This window comes from Gobio gobio, assembly GCF_949357685.1.
Source record: "Gobio gobio genome assembly, chromosome: 6".
NCBI lineage: Eukaryota > Metazoa > Chordata > Actinopteri > Cypriniformes > Gobionidae > Gobio > Gobio gobio.
The window spans coordinates 10,836,837-10,863,706 of NC_137102.1; the positions used below are offsets into that span (position 1 = coordinate 10,836,837).

The 26,870-nt window shown below is 37.7% G+C and overlaps 1 protein-coding gene across 2 annotated transcripts in view; it reads right to left on the minus strand.

Moving 5' to 3' along the window:
* The window catches only part of tesk2 (testis associated actin remodelling kinase 2), a 44,756-nt gene that overhangs the window by 4,513 nt on the left and 13,373 nt on the right, over window positions 1–26,870 (minus strand). For both annotated transcript variants that reach the window (XM_079819228.1, XM_079819227.1), the window contains exons 3-9: window positions 25,346–25,467; window positions 19,102–19,150; window positions 4,578–4,724; window positions 3,799–3,881; window positions 2,359–2,443; window positions 2,174–2,257; window positions 1,940–2,026 (exon numbers count right to left, since the gene is read on the minus strand). In XM_079819228.1, coding sequence (XP_079675354.1) covers window positions 1,940–2,026; window positions 2,174–2,257; window positions 2,359–2,443; window positions 3,799–3,881; window positions 4,578–4,724; window positions 19,102–19,150; window positions 25,346–25,467 — 657 coding nt within the window. The remainder of the gene's footprint in view (window positions 1–1,939; window positions 2,027–2,173; window positions 2,258–2,358; window positions 2,444–3,798; window positions 3,882–4,577; window positions 4,725–19,101; window positions 19,151–25,345; window positions 25,468–26,870) is intronic.

Sequence of the window (26,870 nt, forward strand, 5' to 3'; positions counted from 1 at the left end):
CCGTTTGCAGTGCTCCTAATCCTGCTTTTAACATTTATTTCACACTAGTTTTAGGTTCTTTTTTAAAAAAATAAATCATTACTTAATTAAAACATCAAAATATAGAGAATATTCTATACATGAATTTTCCAATTAAATGAAAAGATATGGACAAGTTAATTGTTAGGCATAAAAAATATGCAAAACTATTTATTAAATCACTTTTTAAAAATCAATTTGAAGGCTTTTAAAGACCTGCACATATTATATTTAATATATATAATTGCTGCCGTAATAACGGCCCATTTCAAATTTTTTGAGCGGTGATGAAATATATCGCTCTTGTAAATACTTGCCAGTATTTCAGTAATAAAAGGCTAGATCTTTAAAATGCATCCAAATTACAGCGAAGCGCAACCGTACGGTGCTCTGCAGTAGTCAAAAAAGATATAAACAATGTGGAATTGGACGGCAATTAAATTACCACACAACCTTTGTGTTTGGCTAAAAACAGTAAGTCATTCGGCCAGGGATTTTTATGCGGGTGGTGGGAGAAAAACACTGACATTCTGGATTCAGACGGATTCAGACTAGCCCCTGTATATTACTAAAAAATACCTTATCACCCCACCAGAAACAATTACCGTCCAAATACGGCTTTTGACAGTAGATGCCGCTTACGGAACAGCAGAAATATATTGGTTTCCCCGGTGATAAACACTACTTTAAGCGTTATTCGTTGGAACTTTGATAAATACATTTTTCTTTAGCTCAACACTGAGCCAAGCATCACTAAATTTGCACTTCCCTGGCACTAAGCTCATTAAAAAGCTCCACGTTATGTGCTCATTATGCAGAGCTGTCTGCACATGATCACCATCTATCCGCTAACGCAGCATTTTTTCAAGTTTCCCCCGCTGGCTTTGGTAGAGCATTAAGGCCAATTTTTTTTAATAGCACCATGCTACTCTACCAAAATGCAGTTCATGCTTAATTCAAGCACTTTCAAGGACCTATGTTTGTACTTTCCAGGCCTTGAATCCATGCGTCTGAAATTCAAGAACTTTCAAGTACTTTCAAGAAGCGTGGGGACCCCGTTTATTGATCAAATATAGGCTCTACATTACAGTCTAGAACAGCGAGTGAATTCTCGTCTTTTGTTGTTTGATTAACGTTATCATAAGAAAATCTGCCGTCAATGACATAACCGACTGTATTTATGAGAGTATTTTGACATTTTTGTGTGTATTTTGTGAGAAGCCGTTCTGTGCGCACGCTTTGTGTGCAGCGAGTGTGTCTGCAGCACAGAAAACAGCGCTTTTGTTGTTTGATTAACGTTATCATAAAGACGGCATCAAGAAAGTCTGCCGTCAACGGCATATCAGACTGTGTTTTTGACATGTTTTGTGTATTTGTCCATTCGCATGCTGTGCAAAAAGACGAGGAAGAGAACTCAGTTCATTATCGCGCACTATTCATTCACTATGAGAAGTCTTTCTGTGTGCACGTGTGTGTCTGCAGCACAGGAAACAGCACGCATGTGTGTGTGCGTGTGTGTAGCGGTTAAAAATCTATAAAATGCGCACACAGTAACCAATAAGCGGAATCGAAATGCACGTTTCTTATTGAATCACCGGTTCTGGGCAATTTGGAACAGGTTCTCAATACCATCCCTAATTATAGTGGGACGGTTTTGTGCTGTAGTTGCTTGTCTGTTGATAAACTGATATGAAATTACATTATGTTATATTATATACACTACCATTCTAAAGTTTTGGGTTGATAAAATGTTTTAATGTTTCAAACAAAAAAAATTGTTTACTGACACCAAACTTTTGAATAGTAGTTTTGAATAGTTTTATATTATAAAAGTATGAGAAATGATTATTATTATTTGGTGCTCTCTAAAAAAAAAAGAACTAAAAGAATCATTAATGGATTGTTAAAGAGAAACTCTCACATTGCAACAGTTGAAGGCGACCTGAAGGAAGTCAGGGGGACAATCTCCAACCATGTGCTGGAAGGCGTGGTAATCCAGGCCAAAGTTCTGCAAGGAGCACATGAGCGGGTAAATGTCATACTTAGGACAAAGAGGTTTTAATGACTAGCATAAACAAGTCATGTAGTTACAAATTTGCATCTCCAAAACATTTATTGTAGAGGTTTATGATATTTACTGCTGCTGTGGACTCACTTCAGTGCGCGGTAGGTAGTCAGGATCAGCCTGTATCCTTGCAATGATCTCGCACAAAATAATGCCATATGAAAACACATCAGCCTAGAAATGAATACAGAGAAATGATTATGTGTCCTGATAGATGCTGGCATAAAACAAGCCTTGTAATGGTGCCGAGTGCCGACTGCAGCTGAGAATCTAACCTTCTCGTTATACGGCTCGTCTCTTAACACTTCTGGAGCCATCCAAAATGGGGATCCCACCACAGACAGCTTCTCTCCCTCAAAACTGAACACACAGAATAGTGGTCAAAACACTGACATGCCAAAATGCTTTCACACATTATATAAATACAGATACTTAAGCACTAACAATGACTAAATGGCACCAGAAAGTTCAGTTGAGGAAGCAGTACTATGAAAAACCTTTTAACAATGTATGCGGAATAGAGAAGGGGTAACAACATGACAAGCTTTGACAAGTAGTTTCTAATTTTTTCCTTTGTTTAACAATTCAATATTTTTAGTGGCAGTGTTTTAAATAGAAATGTAGCTGTCAGAATGGTCTTCCATGTTTATTGAGCATGTGAAAATTCTGACGTTCATCTTTCAAAACACAAATGAAGATATTTTTTAAATGAAATCTGACATGATTGCTTTATAGTAATTAGATGACAATTTAGATGATAATTTAGGCACATGAGAACAAACCTAATTGGTTCTTCTTGCATAAGCTTAAATATGTTTACACATTTTTGATGTTCTCTATGCATGTCTTTTAATGAATGCTTATGAGAATAAAAGGCTGAATTAAATGTGTTGTGTTCATCATATAATGTGAACGTGGATTAAAGAGCTTGATTCATATGGATTACTTTTACCATCTCTTTATGTACATCTGGAACAGTCAAATGTTTGTTATAGTAGACTTTCAATGAAGGGACAGAAACCTCTCAGGTGTCATTAACATATGTTTCGAAGATGAAGGTGTGATGGAACGACATGAGGGTGAATAATCGATAACAATTTAAATTTTTAGGTGAACTAACCCTTTAAGATGCTGTGAATTTAAAAAATATAACCATTTTTGAAAATGTGTCTTGAGACCTCTGCATTCAACTCCATTCCATTCATCTCCGTACAGCTTATTTTGAAAATCACATCTAAATTATGCAAGCATTCGTCCAGTTGGGGTCAAATTGGGGCCCAGTGATCCTGAAACTGGTCTAATTATACAGAGCTTTCAGTTTAATCAAATAAAAGAGATTATTTGACTAGTTGTTCAGGCAACCAACCGACTATTCGATAAAAATAAAAAAAAACATCCTAGTGGTGAGGAGGTTATGGGAGAGAAAGGGTCTTGAACTGCTTTGGTATTATTAGCCCTCTTAAAAGTTGACTTTGGACGGTATGTTCCTTCCAAATTAGATATCACCACCCCCTGTCAGTATTGCTTGCGTCTCACCATTGCTTCCTTTTCAGATTGCCATGAGCAAACAGAAGGATGCCCACTGTACTGTTTTATATGTAAACAAGCCACATTAATCATAGCTGCAGCAGCTGCTATAGTAAAGCATAAAGGTGAAATTATCACAAGTGCATGTTTTACTCCTTTTGTAGGTCTCAACGTTGCCTGTTACTCACTCATGACTGGGGATTTTCTCAGCAAGGCCAAAGTCTCCGACGATCGCAGTGTATACGGTCTCATCAGATTTGACCAGGCAGTTCTGAAAGAACATCAAAAGGAAAGAAACAGTAACTAGGAGAACATATTGCTCCTCCCACAGGATACCTTACACTTGAGATTCAGTCAATTAGAATCACTTAAACAGAAAGTAATGATGTAGCAAGGAAGCAACAGGGATGATTCCCACAGCGTATAATTATGGGAAGTCCCACAAGTGCTTAGAAGAGAACACAACAGCTGGAGGTAGAGACAGCATGTCAGCGCATGCCACCAACAAGAGCACCGTGAAGACTAAATCAAAAGCACCCGTTTCAGTGTGAACTGATATAGTCTTCTTGTTGATAAATAACAGCATTAAACCCACAGGACAAGTGTACCTTGAGTTCATCCAATAATTGCCTTCCTTCATGAGGCCAATAAAATTAAGCAATGTAATAACCATTTACGACATTACACTAACATTCACAAATATTTGGGGCCATTAAGATTTTTTGTTTGGTTTTTAAATAAGACTTTTATTCTGTTTTCATCATTGACAATAAGAAATGTTTCTTGAGCAGCAAATCAGCATATTGGAATGATTTCTGAAGGATCATGTGACACTGAAGACTGGAACAATGACTTAAAATTCAGCTTTGCCATCAAAGGAATAACTAAATGCAGCCTTGTTGAGCATAAGAGACTTTATTAACAAAACCTTACTGCACCCAAACTGTTGCATTGTGGTCATGATTACCTTGGAGGTGAGATCTCTGTGAAAAATGCCCTTCGAGTGTAGATAACTGAGACCCATGGCGATCTCTAAGGCCAGCTTGACCCGTGTGGCCCAGCTCAGGTACTTATTGCTGTCCAGCAGCTGCTCCAAGTTTCCACCATTAATGTACTGGAAAAAAAAGAGAAGAAAATCACTGTTTCCATCTCTTTGAAATCCTCCAATGGCCCATATTGTAGTTAAGAGGGTACAGTAGATAGAATGATGGGACAAATTGACTGGGTACAAATGCAATGCACAAGAATCTGATAAAATAATCTGATATGTACAACAATAATGGGCAACTATTAAATCTGTAGCAGCCATTGACTGTAAAAAAATATGGACATAGTGTTCGTGACGTCACCGATAGGATTCTGAAGAGCAGTTTTGAAGCGTAAAGTAGGGACGAGCTGGCCGCTGCGTCGCGATGACTAACAGACAGCAGATAAATGGCTATCCACCTGTCACTCAAAGTGGCCACGCCCTTAATTATGCAGAACTTTAAGGCTTTATATAATGTAAACGAATGAGTTATAAAAAAAATGTACCCCCCTCACAGTTGTCATGAAGGGCAAAATTAGCTATATAGACCAAAGCCACAATTTGTACCAGGCTGTAAACATGTGTTTTTCTGCTGTAAAGTTGGGCATTTTAACATGAGGCTCAATGAGATTCTGCTCCCTTCTGGAGCCCTAGCGGCCAGTCGATGAATTGCAGTTTAAGTCACTTCCGTATTGGCTTCAAGACAAACTGCATCATGGGGATTATAATTATTTTTATGGTCACAGTACTTTGTGTTTACAATACAAAAGTGAATCCAATCAGCTTCCCGTGGGTAAAAGTATTCCATGCAAACTCTCTAGTGGATTGGTGTTCAAGTCACAAATTAGCAGAGCCCAGTAGGAGCCCTTTAAGTGCTTCTGTTTCACATAGTGAATTTGCATGAAGGCACCATCTAATAATTAGGCAATTATTCTGCAAGAGACATGTTAACTATTATTTTGCATCAGTGAATGTTTTATGTGTGATTAACTTTAAAACAAGTCTTTGAGATATTAGTTAATGTGGCACACATGCTACTCGCTAGGAGCCTGATGCATTCACCACAGGGCACTGATCTCAACAGTGTCCTAATTTTGGGCCGCCTGAAATGATCTTTGCTGACAGATAAAGGGCTCCACATTTAGCTAACAAAATTAGCCATGGCTGACTAAACAGAGGAGACCTTAGTACATGGGAAGTGTGGTGAGATATCAACAGGAAGACAAGATGGCTGAGTCAAAACGACAGCACCTTCTAGTTTCCCATAACGCTTTGGTGGCGTGACCCGGCTCAGGTAACAAAGAGACCTGCTCCTTGGCCCTTGAAAAAAATAACCAAATAGGTTATGCTTTTGTAGTTTGAGGACTCACATTAAAAGGCAAAAGTAAAATCTTGAGGTACAACTCACTCTCTAGTCACACTCTTAAAATTTGCTGGATACAGCATAACCTTGAGATCAATGTTTACAAAAAACACCAGCAAAGCATCTAATTATCTGAACTCCCTGGAACTTCAAATTGACAAAATGAACACTTTGCCCCATCCCAAATGGCACACTCAGCCCACATGGTCCTCCGTTGAGTTAACACTTTTCTACATGGAATGTTGGTAACAAAATATATATAAAGGGCATATCAAGCACAATTCACAGCGGTAATTTATTCTGTAAGCTAAAGTGTCTGATAATAGGTTACTGAGACAAGGCAAATAGTATTTAGCTGCTCATGATGTGACTCATGAGACAATCTAGTCTGTGTAAAACATAACAGCTTTCATTAAAGTTACTATGACTGGATTTCTTATCTTGTGGGTGTACATGACTTTAAACATTTAAAAAAAAAGGAAATAATACTTTTTATTCAGCAAAAACAATAAATGCATCAACTGAGAGTAAAGACTTACATTGTTACAAAAAAAAAGGCATAAATAATGCAACAGTGATGTTAGGAGGGAAAGTGTTCTTTTTATGTTGTTCCTAAAAAAACTGACACACAGTCTTGGATATCCTGGGCTAAATATGCAGGTCCACTCTTCAGCTCCTTGGAAATGTCTATTTTCGCTCTGTTTACCTCAGTCAGCATACGGGTAGCCAAACCACAGCCAATCAGTAAACTATTCACGGGTCCAAACAAGTGCAAAACTTGTACTACTTACTGAGGGACGCAACGTGTATAAAATACAAATAGTAAGTATCTAATAAAAATTAAGAGAAGCCCAATGTACGAACTGAAGACCTGCATGTTTACATGGTTAACCATTTGTACATGGTAAATGGTTAGCTAAGACAAAATCACACCATGTGGCAAGCTGCCCCGTTTAATCCCATTTCTCGCTCTTCTTACATACCTAATCTCATGCCCAACATCTATCCTGAACCCAGGTCAGGAAATCTTTCATCTGGAAGTGCCCTGATTCTGTTATTTGTTGGCTTCATCTCTCAGAGGGTTCAAACTAATCCTACATCGCACCATTTGATCAGTCTTGACTATCCGACATACTGCCAGACTGATTAAACTGAACAAAAAGGAACAGTCCAGGTTATGTCTAAAGCGGTGTTACTCCAGGTGATTAGGTGAATGATGTGTATGCCTAAATAGAGCAAATCCTCTTGGTGAAACAGTAACCTTGAGTGTGTTGGGTGCTGATGCAGGCTACAAAAGAGTATATAAACCTTCCTGCAGGGCTGATTTCAGAACTGTTGAGTGATGAGAGAGCTCATTTAATACGCTGTCAACTCACTCAGCGTCCTTTAAATGAAGCGTATTTATGGGGAAAAATGACTAGGAATTCTTAATGGCATGAGCAACATAAGGCCCAAGTGGCTTTGAAAAATAGTATAATCCCTCAGCAAGCCAGTCCCGGCACTAATACCCTTTTCTGTCAACATGCATCAAAAAAGCAGAGCAAAGGTCACAGGGCTATGGCAAGAACAAGGGACCTGCAATAGTTTAAACTATAATGGAAATTCTAATGTACCATCATGTCAAATATATCTAGAACGGGTGTCACAGACACACTAGTACATGGTATTTACAATTTTTTTGTATTGAACTACAATATAAAACTAAATCTTTTTGCAGCTGCATAGATTATACTCATCTTTCTTGACTATTATTCAGTTTTCCTTAAGGTGCAAATTGGTGAGGTTGATAGCCAATCGATTCATTTTTTATTAAAAGGCGATTTTTGTACATTAAAAACGACAATGGCGATTCGATTCAGAGACTTTTTGAAATACATTGTCATTATTCTTAAAAAAAATATTCCTCTAATCCAGTGGCTCTCAACCATGGAGGCCTCAACAAACTTCCAAGGGGGCCTCAAGATGACTTAAAAGAACTTCTTGAGGAGAACCAGGTTTTCCACTGTCCACTTCCAGAACGTCACCTTACCATTGGCCGACGCGGTTCACATGAGCAGGAGTCGTTCTGCCATAGAACTAGGAAGCACTGTTCACACTGCGTCAACAGCTTACAAGTCTGACACATGCTAGAAGAATCTTTAAAAAAACCCAATACTTCAGACTGTTTATTGCAGCAAAGGTTACTTGCAAGGAAAAGCATTGCCTACATAACCTGAACATTTAGGCTACTTCAAATACACGTGTGTAATACAAACAGTGCATTTGTGGATGCATACAGGAGAGATGTGTGATCTTTCCATAGTACATTTGACTTTTTATAAAAACAAAGCTTTTATTAAACCTCATAGAAGGCTATTGCTTTGCTGAATCCCCACTCATCCACCAACTAAATCAACTGGTTGTAAGATAATGATGTATGCATGTTGAATCTAATTTAATTAAATAATTAGATGTTATTTTATTTATATTTATATATATACATTTATATTCTCTTGAACACTCTTGAACAACAGACAGCGTCAGAAGCGTTTCGCCTGTGCTCAAGACAAAAAGGGAAAAAAGTAAATTTTGCTCTCTGATGAAAGTAAATTTTGCATTTCCTTTGGAAATCAGGGTCCCAGAGTCTGGAGGAAGAGTGGAGAGGCACACAATCCACGTTGCTTGAGGTCCAGTGTAAAGTTTCCACAGTCAGTGATGGTTTGGGTGCCATGTCCTCTGCTGGTGTTGGTCCACTGTGTTTTCTGAGGTCCAAGGTCAATGCAACCGTATACCAGGACGTTTTAGAGCACTTCATGCTTCCTACTGCTGACCAACTTTATGGAGAGGCAGATTTCTTTTTCCAACAGGACTTGGCACCTGCACACAGTGCCAAAGCAACCAGTACCTGGTTTAAGGACCATGGTATCCCTGTTCTTAATTGGCCAGCAAACTCGCCTGACCATAACTCCATAGAAAATCTATGGGGTATTGTGAAGAGGAAGATGCGATATGCCAGACCCAACAATGCAGAAGAGCTGAAGGCCACTATCAGAGCAACCTGGGCTCTCATAACACCAGAGCAGTGCCACAGACTGATCGACTCCATGCCACGCTGCGTTGCTGCAGTAATTCAGGCAACAGGAGCCCCAACTAAGTATTGAGTGCTGTACATGCTCATACTTTTCATGTTCATACTTTTCAGTTGGCCAAGATTTCTAAAAATCCTTTCTTTCTATTGGTCTTAAGTAATATTCTAATTTTATGAGATACTAAATTTGGGATTTTCCTTAGTTGTCTGTTATAATCATCAAAATTAAAATAAATAAACATTTAAAATATATCAGTCTGTGTTAATGAATAAATATAATATACAAGTTTCACTTTTTTAATGGAATTAGTGAAATAAATCAACTTTATGATATTCTGACTGATGATATTCTAATTATATGACCAGCACCTGTATATATATATATATATATATGTGTGTGTATATGTGTGTGTGTGTGTATATATATATATATATATATATATATATATATATATATATTATATATATATATATATAGATATAGAGAGATATATATATATATGGGGGGAATATAAAGTATAAAAAGTACAAAAATGTACCCCACTTTCCTGTGTAACCAATGTAAATCTTTGGCATAGGACTATATTGCACAGCAACATTCATACAGCCATAAAACACTCACACAGTTTGAGATGGTAAAAATACATCATGCCTTAGGGGACTGCCAGTGGGCTCTCTAATAGAACACTTCCCCTCGGGCCACTGCGAACAAAGAGTAAACTGTTCAATGTCACAGCGAGTCATTTGATTCACAGGGGGAAATGCCACAGATTTAGGAATCAAATGGTACACTTCGGGCACTCTTAGACTAACTTTTTCCAGAAGTGCAAGACAAGTATTATTCAAGAACGAATTCAACACAGCACGATCGGCACAAAAGCCTTTGATGGCATTGCAACTAGATCACTTTTAAAACAATGTGATAAAGTAGTCTTTTTTAGGTACTGCCCATGAGGGGTAGGTGATATACCAGTAGACATGATTAACGGTAGAAATGTGTCAACTGGTAGAGATTTTGGACTATTGTCTCTAGAGGTCAGCCGATTAATCGGCACCGGTAGCTGATTGGTGAAACAATCGGTTATTGGCAAAAATCCATACCGATAGTTTTTCTGGGTCGCATCAGTTGCTGGCGCGGCTGAGAAGGGTTCGCTGTCATTACACAGTACGAGAGCATTGAGAAGGGTCTGCTGGCATTATATAGCACGAGAGCGGCCTCTAGAGGCGAAATAACTATCACTGACGCCTCATGTTATTTATATTAACACGTGAGGCTGCTGACACAGATGCACGTTTAAAACACAGACAGCGAAACGGTATGAATACATAAAACTTCAGTACATGTTGCCAAATCATTATAAAGTAATTAATTTGTTGACTAGATGCTGCATTAGCAGGGAAAGAACAGCAGTTGTATATAACTTGTCATCGAGACTGAGAGGACGCTAACATTAGCAGTACCTCAAGCAGTTAAAACAATGTAACAACTAGATGTGAGAAAGCAAACTGTATCGATATTAGGGGTGCTCCGATTGATCGGCATCCGATCTCGATCGGTCGATAATCGCTTTGGGATGATCAGAGGCGAACCAACATTGAGTGGGGGCCCCAGGCAAAATTAATCAATGAGGCCCTATTAAATGTTTTTGTTTTATGTTAATATATCTTCGTTATCTAACTTTACTACATACAAAAAGTAGTCAAAATACATCTAACAAAAAAAATATATATGTATTTTTTTAAGTGTTTTAATTTTTAAAACATTAAAGTGCTTTTTGTTTAATTAACAAAATGTCAATCTTTATCTTCGTAATGTAAGATACAATATAATATCTTCAAAATACAGTAAGCTTCATATTGATAACCAGTTGTCACCTTAAAAACGGTGCTTTGTGTGGTGGTGACAGGAAAATTCCATTCTCCGCATATAGAAATATATGGTTATCATTATTATGTAATCTTTATTTTATTAGTTTATCTACTAGCCGATTACATAAGCAGAGAGTATTTGTTTTCGATTTGAATTTGTTTGTTTAAAAGTACACATTTCAAGCTTTCTATAGGCTAGATATGTTTCTCATATAGCCTATGTGAGGCAAGAATCCTGTTACGCTTAGTTTCAGTCCATTTATAAGATGCGCTGCAGACTATAGAACGAAAGAAAGCGCACGTCCTGTTTGTTATGTATGACCATAAATTATGGAGTATTTTAAGTTGTTTTCTCTGTCAGGAAAAAAAATGCCAGTGACCGCGCCGGCGCCTTCATGTCATGCAAGCGCGCTATACTTCAGCTTCCACACTCCACACAAACACTTGGATATGTGCCGAATAATAACGCATATTTATCTAGGTTAATATTAGAGCAAACGGCCAAACCAGACGGATAAGTTCTCTCTATGCTTATTTGTTAAGCATGAAGAGAACTTATCTATGAGGCGCCCGTATATGACAAAAGCGAAGCGAATGCCGCGAGAGAGGCCGACAGTCTGCGAGAGATGCCGAGCGTGCGCGAGAGAGACTGACAGTGCGCGAGAGATGCTGAACCAGACTGAAGCTCTGACCATGTAAACGGAAGTGTTGAGGTAAACTAGACTGTAAACATGATGTAGTCGGCTATGGAGTTGCCGTGGTCCAGACCTCAGTATTTTTCAGAGGTGCATATAATAAATGTTGTAAAATAATTTCCCCATATTAGGCATATGGTGTGTAGGCCTACTTGTGAATTAATTTATTAAATGTATTTAGCTAGCGTTTGTAACCTTCCCTAAATTAACTTGTCTAAGAAAATGCTTAATAAAACATAAGCTAAACATCAGTTGACCATATGTTTACTTTCTTCGCTGACCCAGACAAAAATGAAAAGACTATAAGTCAAAGCTCAGGTGTGGGGAAGAGCCAGGGCAAGAGACTGAGAGAAACAGAAAGAGTAATGGAAATGAGAGTGTGATGAAATGAGAAGAGAGCAGGTATGACAGATAATCTGCTTCATTATAAAAAAAATGTAGCATTCACCTGTCTTAAAATGCACGTAGATGCATGTAGACTATGCCCCCCGAACCCCCCTAAATAGTTCAAATTTGGGACCTTACTGGTTTTAAAACTCCTTAAGGCACTTGTATATGCTACAAGTTACAAAAAAAAAAGTTTACAAAAGTTCCCATTTTTATGTTTGAATTTACATTGTGAATATGTTCATATTGTGGTGCTTAGCAATTTTCATCATCATCATATCAGTGTAGATGATGGACCAAAATAAAACCATTAGAATAAGCTATCAAATAAATAAGTATTGTGATACTTGGTGGTGCCACAGTGACACTCTTATCCCCAAAAATATTGCTATATCACAATACTCAATATGTTGTCCCACGGTGAGTCATTTTTCTCTGTTACACCTACACAAAATTTGAGGGTTCCCCCACCTGCCAAATCCCACTTTAACCACTGGTTAATAGCCTAATGTATAGTATGTAGCCTACCCTAACTAAACCTGGAGGAAACTAGCAATATAAGTTTTGTTACCCATATTTAAAATGTCTGTATCTACAACAAAGTTTGTGTGTGTGTGTTATTGTTTAAGCCTCTCTCGCAGCTATAGACGGGTAGACACCTGCAAATAAACAAATGAATAAAATTTATTTATTTATTTGTTTATCTATCTAATGCTATGTCATTGTAAACATATCTCTAATAATAATTATAGGAATTTTAAATTCTGGCATCACCTCAATCAGTCTGATACTGAATCTATATATAATGGTTAACCCATTATATTCGTTTGCTGTAGGCCTACTTCACATATTATTGAATGTAGCCTATATAATTGCAATTATTATAATTATAGCACATTTATCTAAATAATTGCAATTATATACATTCAATAACATGTGAAGTAGGCCTACAGCAAACAAATATAATGGGTTAATCATTATATATAGATTCAGTATCAGACTGATAACTGATTGAGGTGATGCCAGAATTTAACAGGACTCTCTCTCGCGGACACGCTCGGTTTCATCTCTCGTGCACTGTCGGTCTCTCGCGGCGTTCGCTTCACTTTTGTCATATACGGCGCCTCAGAGTTATCCGTCTGGTTCGCTCAAATCCTGCATTTTCTACAGTTTGAAGAAGGCGGCCGATGCGAGGTAACGAAAGCATTACCAACGTAACGAGAGAGGGGGCCCCACTAAGGGGGATGCAGAGATGTCGCTGCATGTTTATATGACTATTTCTGATTGTTTAAATGATCAGCCCTCGGGGGCCCCCTCAAAATGCGGGGCCCCAGGCAAGTGCCTGCCTTGCCCAAGTAGGGCTCGCTGCAGCCTGCGGTGGATATCCAACTCCGCCCACATCCAAGTGTGACGTCAGAACTCCCGCCCTGCAGCTAATTTCATTGGTTACAGTGACGGGTAGGTTAAGGGAAAAGAGTTTGGTGTAGGCAATCTTAATTCGTTACAGTGACGGTTAGGTTTAGGGAAAAGAGTTTGGTGTAGGCAATCAGTACTTAATTCGTTACAGTGACGGGTAGGTTTAGGGAAAAGAGTTTGGTGTAGGCAATCAGTACTTAATTCGTTACAGTGACGGGTAGGTTTAGGGAAAAGAGTTTGGTGTAGGCAATCAGTACTTAATTCGTTACAGTGACGGGTAGGTTTAGGGATCAGTGTTTGGTATAGAGGCAGTCTCTACTGTGATTGATATGACCAATAAAATCTTAAAAATCGGCTGCAGGGCGGCATAGAGTGCCGAAGTAATGATGTCACTTTGTAGGCCAAAACGCGGAAGTGAGTTAGCATTTTAGCCCTATGGGTTCCCTCGCCCTAAAGTCTATGGGTTTTTTGAATGGGTTTTTGCTAAATCGCCTGAAATAAGGTCTGTGGTTAACAAAGCCTCTATATTTTTTCACGTTTTAATCTATGACATAAAACACACTAGTTATAACCTGCTTGTGATTTTTTTAAGACTTTATTGTGTCTTAAAAACGATGGTTGCTAACAAGTTGCTAAAAGGGACTACATCCTTTGGCGGGGACTTTAGACGTCATTGTGACAAACAGGCAATCTCTCACTAGCCCGCGTTTCAGCCTTATGAAGAACTTATGTGGCGTGAATAAATCGCGCTATTCGCGCAAAGTTGGATGCTTGAACATTTGGAGTTTACTCTCTTCACATGTTTGTCTCGTTGAGAAATGGCTGACATGGGCTGTGTTTACACGTCTTTGTGTGTTAAAATCTACTGTTAATGTGTGACAACTTAGTTTTAAGACTTTTTCAGTCGATAATGTAGTTGTTTAAAGCTCAAATCTGTGTTTTATTTATAAGACGAGTGCCTATTTAAACATTTTATCTGGTGTTATTGGAGTTGTGAGCTCCAGTGAGTCAGCGGCGGTCAGCGCATGTTTGATTGTTTGACTGAATTGTTTGCTTTATTTCATGTGTAGCTTATTATACGTTTTGTATTATTGATCATACATAAACTTGCATTTAACAAAAAGAGACTGGGTTGTGTTTCATGTCATTTAATGTTATCACAGTGATAATCATATTGTCTGAAAAAACATTAACAAAAGATAAATCTCAGAGAGGCACGCATAAACAAAATTAGTTTCTAACATTTTTGGAAAAAACGAATGGGCAATATTTCTCATGAAAAAGTGGATAAGTGTTCATACACAGCGCAGATCATAATGAGCGAGCATGCTTTTAAATAAAGTTTGAGGAAGCTTGATGATGACGTTGATCCGCGACCATGGTGTGCTGTAGTCCGTTTATAGCCTACCGTTAGCATTTTATATCTGACGGCTTTATTTGGGCTTCAAAATGTATACATTTTGGATTAACTTGTAAAGATTATCTTGGTAGACAAAACGTGTAAGGGTCATAACTCTTTGTTGAACACAGATCTTATTTTTTGCGATTTTCCAAAAGTCTATGGGGAAAATGTATGGCTTTTTGATCGAGGGAACCCATGCGCCGCTAACTTCCGGGTTGGCCTACAAATCTGGCCAAATCTGGTTGGCCTGAACACCTGATCTGTGTTCAACAAAGAGTTATGACCCTTACACGTTTTGTCTACCAAGATAATCTTTACAAGTTAATCCAAAATGTATACATTTTGAAGCCCAAATAAAGCTGTCAGATATAAAATGCTAACGGTAGGCTATAAACGGACTACAGCACACCATGGTCGCGGATCAACGTCATCATCAAGCTTCCTCAAACTTTATTTAAAAGCACGCTCGCTCATTATGATCTGCGCTGTGTATGAACACTTATCCACTTTTTCATGAGAAATATTGCCCATTCGTTTTTTCCAAAAATGTTAGAAACTAATTTTGTTTATGCCTGCCTCTCTGAGATTTATCTTTTGTTCATGTTTTTTCAGACAATATGATTATCACTGTGATAACATTAAATGACATGAAACAACCCAGTCTCTTTTTGTTAAATGCAAGTTTATGTATGATCAATAATACAAAACGTATAATAAGCTACACATGAAATAAAGCAAACAATTCAGTCAAACATTCAAAGTCAGTGCTAGTCGGCTAACTTACAACGGTAACGTACAGTTATAGCCTAAAAATATAAAGTAATGAAACTTATCTTTGCACTCAGCCTAAACGCTTTGCCAGGGAACAAATTATAGATCCATGAGAGCAAATATGGGCCGTTAAATCTCCACAAGACGAATTATAGCTGGAGACGCCACAGAGACATCAGAGCCAGCGGCAGAAGGACTAGCCGAGGAAAGTCTACTCTCGCCGGCTAAACAAGCGCTGACCGCCGCTGACTCACTGGAGCTCACAACTCCGATAACACCAGATAAAATGTTTAAATAGGCACTCGTCTTATAAATAAACCACAGATTTGAGCTTTAAACAACTACATTATCGTCTGAAAAAGTCTTAAAACTAAGTTGTCACACATTAACAGTAGATTTTAACACAAAAAGACGTGTAAACACTGCCCATGTCAGCCATTTCTCAACGATGTGAAGAGAGTAAACTCCAAATGTTCAAGCATCCAACTTAGCGCGAATAGCGCGATTTATTCACGCCACATAAGTTCTTCATAAGGCTGAAACGCGGGCTAGTGAGAGATTGCCTGTTTGTCACGATGACGTCTAAAGTCCCCGCCAAAGGATGTAGTCCCTTTTAGCAACTTGTTAGCAACCACCGTTTTTAAGACACAATAAAGTTTAAAAAAAATCACAAGCAGGTTTTAACACGTGTGTTTTATGTCATAGATTAAAACGTGAAAATATATAGAGGCTTTGTTAACCACAGACCTTATTTCAGGCGATTTAGCAAAAACCCATTCAAAAAACCCATAGACTTTAGGGCGAGGGAACCCATAGGGCTAAAATGCTAACTCACTTCCGCGTTTTGGCCTACAAAGTGACGTCATTACTTCGGCACTCTATTGGCCTGGCCTCTGACGTCACACTTGGATGTGGGGCGGGTTGGACATCCACCGCAGGCTGCAGCGAGCCCCTTCTCGCCTTGCCTGCCCTATTGCGACGCCTCTGGGGATGATTGATCGGCGGTCTCTAAAAAGGCCGATCTCATGAACCGATCGCATGCTGACGACACATAAAACCCGCACCTGCCGTGAGAGCTAGGGCATGACATGCAGCGACACCGTCTCATTCTCTTTCCAGCGCGGGTAAAATAATTATAATGCTGAAGGTGAGGTACAATTCATATTTCTATAAAATAACTTACGTCTCACAGAAAGTTTTCAAATGACTGCGTAAGTTCACAAACAGCGCGAGTGAATCACCGCGTGCGCGCGCTCTCTCTCCCTTTCAAAATGCTCAAATGGCTTCATATCATCGCATCTGCACTAAAATCAAGCTGCACAGTTGACAGGATTTGCCACTGTTGACAGGATTTGCCACTTGCACAATCGAGGCAGTGTCGCATCGTCACTAAAGTTTATCATTTGCATTTATTTTTAAGTCTTGCTCAAACGGCTCAGCACTCGCGCGCTCTCCAGACCGTGAGCGCGCGCCCACACACACACACACACACACACACACACACACAGAGGCCATCTCACAAAAAGCTTGCGAGAACAAATTGCGCTGAAATGGTCAGATACACACAAATGTATGTACTAAATGACCGTCTTGACGAGTATGCACGTAAACCCCGTCGTGACTCGCGAGTGAACGTTTGTGCAACTGCATGTAACTGTAACCGTGTTCGCTCTTAAAGTGACAGCTGTCGAATAAACTGCTGCTGTCTCTGAGTTTCTCTTTGTCTTGTGTTGTTTGATGAACCTTTATGACACTCACTGCTCTTGAATGACTTACTTTTGCAACCTTAAGTGTAAGGATTAATCTAATTTAATTTATTCAGGGAAGACCAATATTAATTTACATTTGATTTCTTATTAAATGTCTTTAGTATTTCTTATCTCAATACTAATGTTAGACCTACCTGAAAATTTGTCTTTAAAAACAAAAATGCACTGCATGATCAAATATTTAGGTGAGATAATTATATACATTTCTTATATACATTTATTTGGGAAAGATGGCCTACAGTAGCCTTAAGTTATCTCATTTTCTAAAATAAACACTTGGTGGTTCTTCAAGATCTTGACTCAGTTAGTTTCATTTCTACAAATGGGGCAAACTCTGCAAGATTATAGATAAAAGATTCCCCTGCCATTCTGTGATCGGCAGTGATCGGCAATCGGCAGATCATGATCTTGGTGATCGGTAATCGGTGATCGGCCCCAAAAATGCTGATCGGAGCATCTCTAATCGATATGCAGCCGACAGAAATATAAACAATTCAGAAGCATTCGATTTCAATACATTGTTATTTTGATTAGATAATCATGTAGTAAAAGTGTTCTAAAAAGCAGACTATTTGGATTTTTATTCCAATAATATTCCATTTGTAGGTTTTTAATTTTAAAGGTTTATAAATGCTGTAGAAGTATTATTCATTGTTAGTTTTATCTGTTAACCTTAGTTAATGCACTATGAACTAACATGAATGATCAAGGTACAATTGTATTGCTCAAATATTAATATATGCTGTAAAATGTATATTGCATAATGCATTTAGTAAGCTAATACATACTTGTTAACAAATGGGACTTGCAGTCTGTTACCTATGAAATTTACATACATGTTTCTAGGTTATAGCTAAAGAAACATTTGTTTACAATATTTAATTTTTTTTATTATTTTCTGTAGATTTTTTTCTGTTAGAACTTCTCATTTTAATATATTCATATTTACATATGTAATTTAACACAATTTTCATGGTTCAGTACTGTTTTTTTAATTTCTTGTAATAAAGTTCAGCACTGTTTTACTTGGAGTGTTACTTTTTGTTATTGTAGTGTTTTTCTATCCAGTATCCATTTTAAAAACGAATTGGTTGATTAATCGGTTATCGGGGAGTGCGGTCCAACCTTGTTATCGGTAAAATCCACTATCGGTCGATCTCTAATTGTCTCTATCATGGTTAAGCTCACATGACTTTGCTGTGCTGCTTGGTCACAAATGCTTATCTTTTGAATGTGTTTTTTAAGCATTGCAGTTTAAAAACAACTGGTTTTAAACCATTAAAGTGCAATAAGCAGTGAAAGAAAACTGTCTGAGAGACGTGCGCACATGAAGTTGCAGCTCAAAGACCGCGAGTACTGAACGGAGTACTTTTTGCTGCCAAATCGGTCAAATACATAAACTTATGTCAAAATGCCCGTTTTTGCAAGTATCTTTCTAAACACAGTCATTCATTTGCAAGTGAACATAAACGGTTGAGAAAGAAAACGCATGTGTAACAATATATTGGATCCATGCATTCATTCTTAAAGTGACAGCAGCCTAATAAATATACTGTGCAGCTTGAATAAAAACCTTTAAAGCAAAAGTATCATTTTTGTAAAATAAATTCACTCTTTATTGTGATACAAGTTGTCATATCACCCACCCCTACTGCCCATAATGAAGGGTCAAATGAAGAGATGTGTGGTGAATGAAAGATCTGAGCCTGAGCTAATGTCGCTTACCTCTGTGAGAGCATGGAGCTGACCTGCCTGTACACACACCCCCATGAATCTACAACATCAAAAAAAAAAACAAAGAGAGAGGTTGATGTTAGTTTAATGCTCTAAAACTATTTTTTAAAACAAGATTTTTCAAGGACACCAAAAAAACCTGCATAAAAGTAAAAAGTTAATGTGCAGTGGAATACGCGCAATCCCGATGAGACTAAGCTGACTTTCTCTGAAGCTGCTGTCCAATAGACTTATTTTATGCCCGACGTTCATTTCTTGTGTCAAAAATGGCTTTTTACAAATGACATCATAACTCAAAGACAGGTTTATGGCACTCTACATCAACAGTAGCTATAAAATGTGAGACTGTCTCCAGTCGACTGGAGGGTGAAACTGCAATGTGAACAGACACAATGGCACAGTAAATGCAAGATTTCTGCTGTAAAACATAGATTTTCCTTTCAAACATGGAAGATGTGGCAAAGGGCGCAAAGAGACACAAGTGTCATTATTTTAAAGAGAAGCAACACATTACAAATACAAGGCTCGACAATCTCTACAAAAACAAGCTTGACAATGGTCATTAATTTGAAGATTTGTTTTCTTTTATTTGGGATGCAACACCACACACAAGGTGCGGTAGTGTCTATGGTTATGACTGAATTCACATGTGGCATTCACTATGTAACAAAAGGATAATGAGTGAACGATTGAGCAGCTCAAAAGCTTGTGGTTAGAAAGATTTTTTTTTAAAGTAATCAATACTTTTAGTCAGCAAGGATGCATTAAATTTGATCAAAAGGTGACAAAGACATTTATAAATGTTATAAAAGATTTCAATTTCAAATCAATGCTGTTCTTTTGAACTTTCTATTCAAAGTATCCTGAAAAAAAAAAAACATCACTTTCCACAAAAAAATAAGCAGCACAACGGTTACATAACCATTAATAATAACAATAATAAAGAATAATTGCTTCTTGTAATATACACAATAATTATATATACACCAGTGATGCGCGGGTTGATCCAAAATGAGCCGGTGCCCGCGGCCACCCGCGGTTACCCGCGGTTACGAGTCATCCAAAAATATTTTTAATGATATTCGGGTCACCAGGGCCGGCCCGTGGCATAGGCGGAATAGGCAAATGCTAGGGGCGCCACTCATCCATAGGGGCGCCAAAATGTATTACTGATACTATTTTATTAATATTAATTCGAAATATTAACTTAACTAAGTGCCCCGCTTCTTCCCGGTCCGCCTCATCAATCTCCCCCCGCCGAGCTACTTGAAGTGCGTCAGAAATATAACGCGCGATCAGTTTAACGTTGGGAATGTGTTGTGTCGCGTCGCCTCTCGCCGCATCTAATGTAGACAGGATTGCTTTCATTTTTTACGGTGCTTGGCCGCTCGCGCCAAGTGTAGACACGGTGAAAGTTGCCTGATATGATGGATGGCCGAATGGTAGTGTCAAAAAAGACAGAAGCCCTCTGATGCAGGGAAGATAAGGGAGACACTGCAAAAATGCTCTTCTTACTTAGTATTTTTGTCTTGTTTCTGGTCTAAATATCTAAAACTTCTTAAATTAAGATGCATTTAGCCTACTAGATAAGTAAAATGACATAAGATCTATTTTCTTGTTTTCTTGAAAATAAAATTAACAAAATTAAGTGAGTTTATGCTTAAAACAAGCTAAATTATCTGGGGTGAGAAAAATTATCTAGTTTCTGATTAAATCTTGTTTCTTGTTTCCGTCCCAAACAGAAATAAGATAATTTTTCTCACCCCATTTGGCAGATAATTTTGCTTGTTTTAAGCAAAAACTCACTTCATTTGAGTGTTTTTTCCCCCCAGAAAACAAGAAAAAATATCTAATGTCATTTTACTAGTAAATACATCTTGATTTAAGATTTTTTAGATATTTGGACTGGAAACAAGAAAAAAATACTAAATAAGAAGAGCATTTTTTGCAGTGTAAAGACAGAGGTAACGTGATGTAGGCTTTTTGATGAATTAATACAGTTTATTTAATTGCATAGTAGTAAAATACTTATGTTCGCTAATTCATTCCAATTTTACCTTAAACTTTATGCAAACAGCTGTTCTGGGTTCTCCAGAGGCCAGCCAGTGTAATTTTGTAAATAAAAACGCATGCAATATCACTTTTTTAATAGCCTAATATTTTTACTCTACAGTTGTGCAGTTTTAAGGGGACATATGGCCCTTTTAAAATGTATTTGCCAAAATTAGTAATGATATTCATATACAGGTTTATTTAAAATAGCAACATTTTATTTAAAATTCACATTAAATATCTACATTTCTCAGTTTAATTCAAGGTGAAAACATGAATGTGCATAGTTTAGTGGAAGATTGCTGCCATCTACTGGAAAACAAACACTTTTGCTAGTTCTCAATGAATAGTTTGTGCATGAATGCTAGATGCTATTACTCTTGCTATTTGTGTTTAAGCTGTAATGTGGCGTAGGTGCTATTTTTGTATAGTTTAACTATCATCAGCCTTTTAAAAAATAAAATAATAATAATAATATCATGAACATAATGACGGGGTAGAATGGACTGGACATCATATAGAACAACAACAATGAAAATAAAAATAAAAACATCAATGCATTACAAAAATAAAACAGTAGTAATTCCACAACTTAGACTGATAACATGTAGTGCTAAACCTTACAAGGGGCACCAAGTAAAATCTTGCCTAGGGCAGCAAATTGGTCAGGGCCGGCCCTGCGGGTCACGGTCGGTCGGATCGTCAATAAATCCTTATTTATTTACCTTTTGAATGTTGAGCGTTATTAACTTTTGAATAAATGCTGACGCGGGACAAAATGCCCGATTTCCCAAAACGTTGAACTGAGCAATGCCATTGTACCATTTTAATAGGCTACTTTTAAACGCATTTAAAGTCAGTTTTATGTATTTTCTGAGAGGGGGCGGGATTTTTGTTGGGAAAGTCGGGGGAGAGACGCACACTTCGATTAGACTGGATAAACACATGCAGCATCTTAATTGTTAAGAAAATTAAACGAAATAAATGAATAAATCAAGCCTGTATTACATAACACTAGGCTATATCATACAGCATTCAGAAAAATAACAGTTTGCGCTCCTAAGGGCTTTCACACTTTTCCAAATGTTTTCCAAATGTGGGCTGATGAATTCTTCAAGCCGGGTCGAAACATAAACATCGCGTTCATCAATAATATGCATCTGGAGCTGAAATGGAAAATGATGGGCCGCCTCAAGAACTTCCTGCTCTCGCTGCTGCACCTCTGAGCACCACGCCATGGCCTGAAACATTTTCTCAATGGCCCAATGAGCTACGATGAGCATTTACTACTTTTAAAAAATGCGGGTCAGGAAGCGGGTCGGGTACAATATTTTCTTCTTTTTTTTTTGCGGTCCGAGTTGCGGGCGGGTTAGTTGAAAACGTCGGTCGGGTGCGGGTTGTTTATACATTGACCCGCGCATCACTGATATACACACACATGCACATTTTGTGTAAACAAACTTTTATTTTGGATGCAATTAATCACTTGACAGCCCTAAAACATCTTACAGAGCACAAACTTTTAAATGGTAGTGTATGAATGCGTAAAGACAGAAATATCACTGTCAATTTGTTGTCTGATGTGCCTCATGAGTTCCAACACCAAAGCAAAAAGTCACAAAAGGCCATTAGCAGAAGTAAAACGTTCAGAGAGTCATCAATTGCAAAAACGACAGTATGAACTGTCAGAGAGATCAGAATTGAAAAATACACTTCAGATAAATGTCTAGTGTGAGGCCTACATGTTATAGACATGCAGCAGTCTTTCACTAATTTGTTCTCAGCCATGACACAACGTATCAATGTCTCTGAATGGCCACCTCACACGAGTCATTACACAGGATACAAATTTGTCTGTGTTTTCAAAGTTATGGCCCCATAAAGCTCATGCAGGCCTGGCTTTTATTGTGGGTCCGTGTTGGGATTTCTTCAACAAAGATCCCCTCAGCCTTCTCCTGTCTGCGCTACAGTCCCTCCACCCCCATTCAATAAGACGCAACAATGGTGTGATTGTAAACCACACACAGACCCTCTCTCTCTCTTGCATCCACCCACAAACTCACATTCTGCTCTACAAACAAGACAAGCATCACAAAAATCATTCTAGGTGGCATTTTGTCATATAAACATAATATAATAAATAAAATAAAATAAAGTAACAAACAAATAATTAAACAGATATACAAATAAATAATAAAAAAAAAGCTAATACACAAGTAAAAAAAAACCCCCAAAAAAACCCACCACATCTGAACTACCAATTCCCCATTTTATCCGTAGGCAGTGTTGGGGAAAGTATATTATACAATATACAATATTGCGTTACTCCCTTAAAAAGTAACTAATTGAGTTACTTAGTTACTTTTTAAGAAAAGTAATGCATTATATTACTTTTGCTCACCTGGGCTTGACTCGTTTTTTGTTGTTGTTTTTTTTATAACAAAAAAGTTCTATTTTGTGCAAATGTAAAGACCTCTTCATACCAAAATTTTAATAATAAGCCTCAGGCTGAGGTAAAAATGTAAATTCACGCATGAACAGTAAAGGGCGCAGCTCTGCTGTGCTGCCATTCTGGATAATGGAAGAATAGGATGCAGGAGAAAAAAAGTTTTACCAATAAAAACAAAAATTCTAGTAATTTTTGCTCATGGTTTAACTGAATCAAAAGGTCAGCAGCAAGACATTGGTCAATAAAGGTAGATTAAATGCATAAAATAAGGTGTTTTATTTAACATTTAATTATTTGAGGTTTGGATAGTACTCTGATGTTGCATCTGACTGATTTTATTCATTTTGAGGAGTACTGAATCTTTATTGTGCAAGTGAGATGAATAAATGCTCACATTTAGTCTAGAACTACAATAACAATCATGTTTACACACAATGGCTCTGCACTTACTTTCAATTTTTCTCAACATGGGGACAGGAGAGCTGTCAGTCAAATGAATGTGATAAAGTAACTCAAATTTGAAAAGTAATGTGTTACTTTACTAGTTACTTGAAAAAGTAATCTGATTACATAAGTAATGCATACCCCCAGCACTGTCCGTAGGTGTGGGCAATCTCAAGAGACAAAGCTCACTAGTTCTTCTTCACTGAGCTGATGTGGAGAACCAAGAAGAGGCTTTTTGATCTCAATGAAATCTGAACTCAGGATGTCGTTTCACTCCATCTATTTTTAATTGATTTCTGCGGAACGGGGAGGAAGGGGTCATCTCTGCGTTTACATTACAAAAGGACAGAAATATTCACATTGAAAGCAACACTCCCACAGTCTCACTATTTAAAGTGCTGCATTAATTTCAAGTCACTGGCAGTGCATAAAGCAAGGCACACTACTTGTTCAAAGAGTAGGAAACCTAATATATATTATAGCCACAACAGTCACTGCTTTAAATGAATACTGCAGTCGTGTTTTTCTTTGAAACACATGTTACTTCCATTTTCCCATTTAGTTACAAGCTCGTTAAATGTACTTTTACTGGCATCAGCTCTTTAGTTTCTTGTTAGCATAAACCGCAACTGCAATCTTCAACTTCATAAAGTAAATCACACATACACATGGCAGCAGAGCAAAGGTCATTAGGGGCCGGATTCATGGAAATCTTCTTAAAGAAGTCAAGAAAATCCGTAAGAATATTCCTTTTCCAAGTGCAATTCTTGAAAAAATTCTTAAAAGGTCCCATGACGAGGATTTAAAAAATATATTTTTTATGTTTCCTGAAGTGTACTTATATTGTTAGTATGATTTTTACATCATAGCATTTTCTTGAGAAAAGTAAAAAAAATTGTAGTTAAGAAGGATTTTATTCTTACGAATGTTTTGTGAATCTGGCATTTATAATAAAATCTTTCTTGCTCGTTGAAGCCATGGCCTAGCTGTCAATTTGCACTCATGTTCCACCTCTCACTTGTCCCATCTCAATAAAAACTGCAAAAAGGCTCTCATTTTAACACAATCAAAGGGGTGTGCAATATGAAATATACCATATGACGATATACCTGATTTAGAAAAATCTCTAATGATAGACATTTTACGTCGTCGTCACAATATATATATTGTCATACTGCCTAGCTATAATCTAATACACACAAAAATGTATCAGTGCTTTTATAAATGTACATTGAAGTGAAAGACTACGAGATGACTCACTGTGATAATGGTGTTAAACTGAAAGCAAACCTGAGTATGTTGGGGTGGGAGAGTCTGTTCATGAGCTGAACTTCTCGCAGCATGTTGGCACGATTACTGCTCAGCTTGTTCATCTTTAGGGCCATTACCTGGCCGGAAGCTCTGTGACGCACCTAAAAAACAACAACAAAGAAAATGAGAACTCTTGCATCTTGGCCCATTGCTTCTCACTGTCGACTATGATTATGGGTATTGGAGAAAGTAATAACCACAACATTTGACCAACAATACCACCGAGTTGGGAAGTGTGACATACATTACCATAGCAGAAGATCATTGTTAAAAATGTTTATTACACAACCGATATTCTAGAATAGACAAACATTGAGTGCATGAATGACTATTGGCCATGTATAGTTAGAGATTTCTCAACATTTCAAATACGTGCTTCTGCAGATCCGTTTTCCGAGTTTCCTCTTTGTGCTTTCATCTCACTGACCAATAAAAAGACAAATAATCAACCACAGGATATCCTCATGAGTGCAAAAAAAAATCATCTTGTAGGTCTATAAAACGCTGACTTCCTCAAACTGCATGCAGTGATGGAAAAGACAACACAGCTGAAGGGTTACTCAAAATTCAGTGCTAGGGAACCAAAACATTGAATTCTGTGTTAACTTCTGTGAATAATGTACACATAGCAACATTTTATGAGCATTTCCTTTTACTTTAAATGCATGGTGCTGCTTACTGTACTGCAACCAATCTCACTTTGGGGATCAGCCCATAAGAAGAGCCCATTTCATGTGGCCACCTACAGCGAGAGCCGCCTCTCAGACATGGACCCAGATGCCTCCTCTACAGCACCCAAACTCTCAATCTGTTCTGCTAATATCAAGTCACAGCTTGCTGCCCATGATACAAATCCAGCATACTAGGAAAATGTTTTGGTTCCTCAAATGTAGATGGATTACCGAATTGAGCAATATGATTATTTAGGGATCCTCCGTAGTGCTGTGACGTTTTAGGATGTTTGTTTGAGCTAATCATATAGTTACAGATTGAAACACACGTTCAAATAAACTGAAATAAACTGTTAAATAAACTGGTTCTTGCAGACTCCCATCACAGCTGGTATTTGGCTCAGCACATTACCCCTGGCTGTGCCACATGCAGACACCCCCTGCCTGCCATCCTAAAGTCATTCACTCTGCTTTAAATCTCAGCCACCTGTGTGGGGAAGGAAGGGAATATTCTTATTGGATATATACTGTATAACAAACCACTAACCAGTAAAGTCCAAAAATGCAAACTCAGAAGAGGTGAAAATGTGACATGTTATTAATTAAAATAAATAAATTATTGACACTATGGCTGTGCGTTGGCATAAATTTCACAATTGGATTACATTTTGATTCGCAAGCTTGCAATTCGATTTACTTTAATTCAATATTGCTCATTGTACATGGTTAAAAAAAAAAAAAATCTCAACCAATGCTGTTAACTATATACAGGAAACCCCAGTTGGCACATTATAATATTAAAGGTTAAAATGAATTGATTTGTAGGTTACTTG